This window comes from Brassica oleracea, chromosome C8, assembly GCF_000695525.1.
Source record: "Brassica oleracea var. oleracea cultivar TO1000 chromosome C8, BOL, whole genome shotgun sequence".
NCBI lineage: Eukaryota > Viridiplantae > Streptophyta > Magnoliopsida > Brassicales > Brassicaceae > Brassica > Brassica oleracea.
The window spans coordinates 6,578,890-6,582,119 of NC_027755.1; the positions used below are offsets into that span (position 1 = coordinate 6,578,890).

Genomic DNA, 3,230 nt, shown 5'->3' on the forward strand with positions numbered 1-3,230 from the left:
CACTCAACTTTCACTTATCACATATAAATAAAACATTTCACTCAAGTTTCACTTATCACATATAAATAAAACATTTCACTCAAGAATAGGAACATAACTCGATTTAAACACATACACATAAACTCGAAAACATTTTATCATAACTGGAACAGAAGATGACACATACATTACACAATAACAGGGACAGAACTCGATTTAAACACATACACCTAGTTATCCAGCATCTCTGTAAGAAGCTTAGTCTTTACGGCTTGTTCTATTTCAGAAAGTGGGTCTGTTTTTGAAATGAGGCTGTTAAGCAGAGCCATTTTCGAAACTCTCTCTTGCAGGGCCAAGTCTTTCTCTTTAATAGAGCACTTGGTCTGAAACTTTAATGAAGCCTCATTATCTACGATTGGTTTCTTTGCAGAAGCTGCTTTCGAAGCCTTAACACCAGCTGGCCGTTTGGTAGGTTGCTCGTCTAGATTGATGGTTGCTTGAGAGCTTGCTGTTTCTGCTCCATCCTCGTACTTTCTCTTCTGACCGTTTCCACCAAGCTTACTAGTAGCATGCTCAGACCATTTCTGGTCATAGCGGAGCTCCTCCCAAGCATGGTGGAGATTAAATTTAATCTTGTGATCATTGAAAAATATTTCGTGTGCCAGTTTCACAACATCACTCTCGCTCTGACCACTAGTTTTCTGTCTTGTTGCGGCCGCATATGATCCACAGAACTTGCAAACAAGATCATTCAGATTCTGCCACCTTTGCTTACACTGAAGAGGTTCTGGCTTATCACCTCCTGCCACCTTCGGACTAGCTTCAAAGTAATCGGCAATGCGGCCCAGAAAGTACTTGCTTTTTGCTCATTGCTGACTACAGCATCCTTGCTGGTGTTTAACCAGGCGCTAATGAGCACTAGATCATCAGAGGGAGGCCATTTTCTTCTTTCTTTGCGCACTGAACGTGAGTCTCCACAGAAGCTTGCAGTTTCAGTTGGTTGAGTACTAAACACAGGGAGTTGTGAACCGCTTTCATAAGGAAAGGGTTTGGGAAGGTTACAATCTTGTTGACAGTTCAAAAAGTTCCACAAACTTGGACGTGTGACTATATGGATTACTAGAATCCATATTACTATGTCAAACAAGTGAGAAAGAAGAAGTATAGAGAAGGTTGTTGGATGAAGAAAAGGAAGAGAAGATGTTTTCCTGTGAGAAGAAGATGTTATTACGGTTCTTTTCAATGTCTTTACTCTTTGAGAAGAGTAAAGCTGAGTAGACACATATCTAACTTATTTATTACCTAACTCTAACAAGCATTCATAAAACTAACAACTATCACAAGCATTAAAAATAATAGCATTCATTAAGCTAACTACTATCAGAAACATTCATCACAACAAACATTCACTAACCAGCATTCATTACAACCATTGATTAAACTAACTACTAACCGGCCCTAGCAATTAAGAAAATGGCAAGAAAATGATTTCAAGTTTTGAACACTAACCTCAAAGACAATCTGAAATTGTGTTTGCTTCTCGCAAGAACTGGATGTGTAAACCTGTTCACATCGCCTCAACCCTGTCAAAACGAGCAACGCAATGAACTTAGGACATGATCCAACTTCAACACACTACGCTAAATATAGAGCCTAAGCTAAAATACAGAGACAAGTCTTGATCCTTACGCTAGCTAAATAATCTTTAAAACACTAATAAATATGAATGAAATGAGAAAGTTAATTACTTGGGAAGTGATCTCAGTGAGGACCGAGACACTCGTCGGAGGAGACGCCGTGAGGATCGAAGCAGACGTCGTCCGTGGTGGCTTTCCATCGTCGGAGGATGCGCCTTCATGATGGGTTTGAATCACTCGTCGGTTTCGTCTCTCTTCGTGACGGAGAACACGAAGTGAGAGGAGAAGAAAGAAAGAAAGGAAAATTGAAGAAAAAAAAAACTTTGCCTATCCTGCTGACACGTGTCTATAAAACCCCCATTAAAATCGGTAACCGAACACGCTAATTAAGGATCGATAACTTGGATTTTATTTTCTTTTCATTTAATTTAAATCACTTATTAACCCTAAAACCCCAATAAGGTTCAGCGTTAATACTGGTCTAAAGTTTCAAGATATGGAATGGACAAAGATTGGTGCACGGGGTAAACAAGCCCGAAGTGGCCGAGAGAACCACATTCAACAGTTCGTATCTTTCAGTTTCTTAATTTCTTGTGTTTTAGGATTCATACGTAGATACGGGGGTTGTGTATTCACCATTTTTTGTTGAAAACTTTTCTAAACTTATGAGTAAAATCTCATATTTGTATTACTTATGCATTTTAATATGAAGTTTTTTTTACAAAAAAAAAATTATCTATTCAACTAATTCACAGAAATATTTAAATATTTCTAAAACCAATTAACTAAAATGTGATATACAATATTTTTCTAAGATTGCAATATAGACAAATCTTACTATATCTTTTACAAATATAAATATACAATTATTGAAAGAATATTAAGACATAAATATCTAAATAATTAAAGAATTTTGTACTTATTATTAAATATTATTATACATTAATCTTAATTTCATTTCAAATTATATACACAACATAAAATTGATATATTCTTTATATAAATTTATATCATTACTAAATATTGAATTAAGTAATAAACAAAGTTAAAGTATTTATACATTATTTAATTTTTAAATCATAAAAGTACATTAAAATATATATACACACAAATAACAAAAAATTACCATATTTTAAAATATGGTTTCATATTAAATTATTTTTAGTTAATTATAATTTATAAAATAATTATGGAATTTTGATATTTAAAATTAGAAAATATATATATTTACTTAATGAAGTATAATTTTAAAATTAACTAATATTTAGAGAAAAATTGCCAAACATACCACATTCGTAATACCCTTTTATGTTTAGTTTAACCACTTTTACCTTCATTTTTTAAAAGAGAGAAATTACACTTATAAGATATAAGAGTCTTTTGAAAAAATATATATATATATATAGAATTAATTTTTAATTTATTTAAATAATTATTTATTATGTATATAGAACAGGATATAAGAGTCTTTTGGCTTTTAATGAAGAAGATATTTTTAAAAATATTTCTTTAGTGAAGGTAAATATGAATAATGGTACCAACAATTTGGTAAACATTAAAATTCCCCTATGTACATTATTTTATAATATAGTAAAATGTGTAAAATTTGATGTC

The 3,230-nt window shown here is 32.5% G+C and overlaps 1 protein-coding gene across 1 annotated transcript; it reads right to left on the reverse strand.

Annotated features, from left to right (window-relative positions):
• Nucleotides 1-209: 209 nt before the first annotated feature.
• Nucleotides 210-1,412, reverse strand: LOC106308552 (glutathione S-transferase T3-like). Its single transcript, XM_013745707.1, has 2 exons — nt 1,394-1,412; nt 210-799 (listed from the first exon to the last, which is right to left on the reverse strand). The coding sequence occupies exons 1-2, from the start codon at nt 1,410-1,412 to the stop codon at nt 210-212; spliced, it is 609 nt and encodes a 202-aa protein (XP_013601161.1).
• Between the last annotated feature and the right edge of the window lie 1,818 nt (nt 1,413-3,230).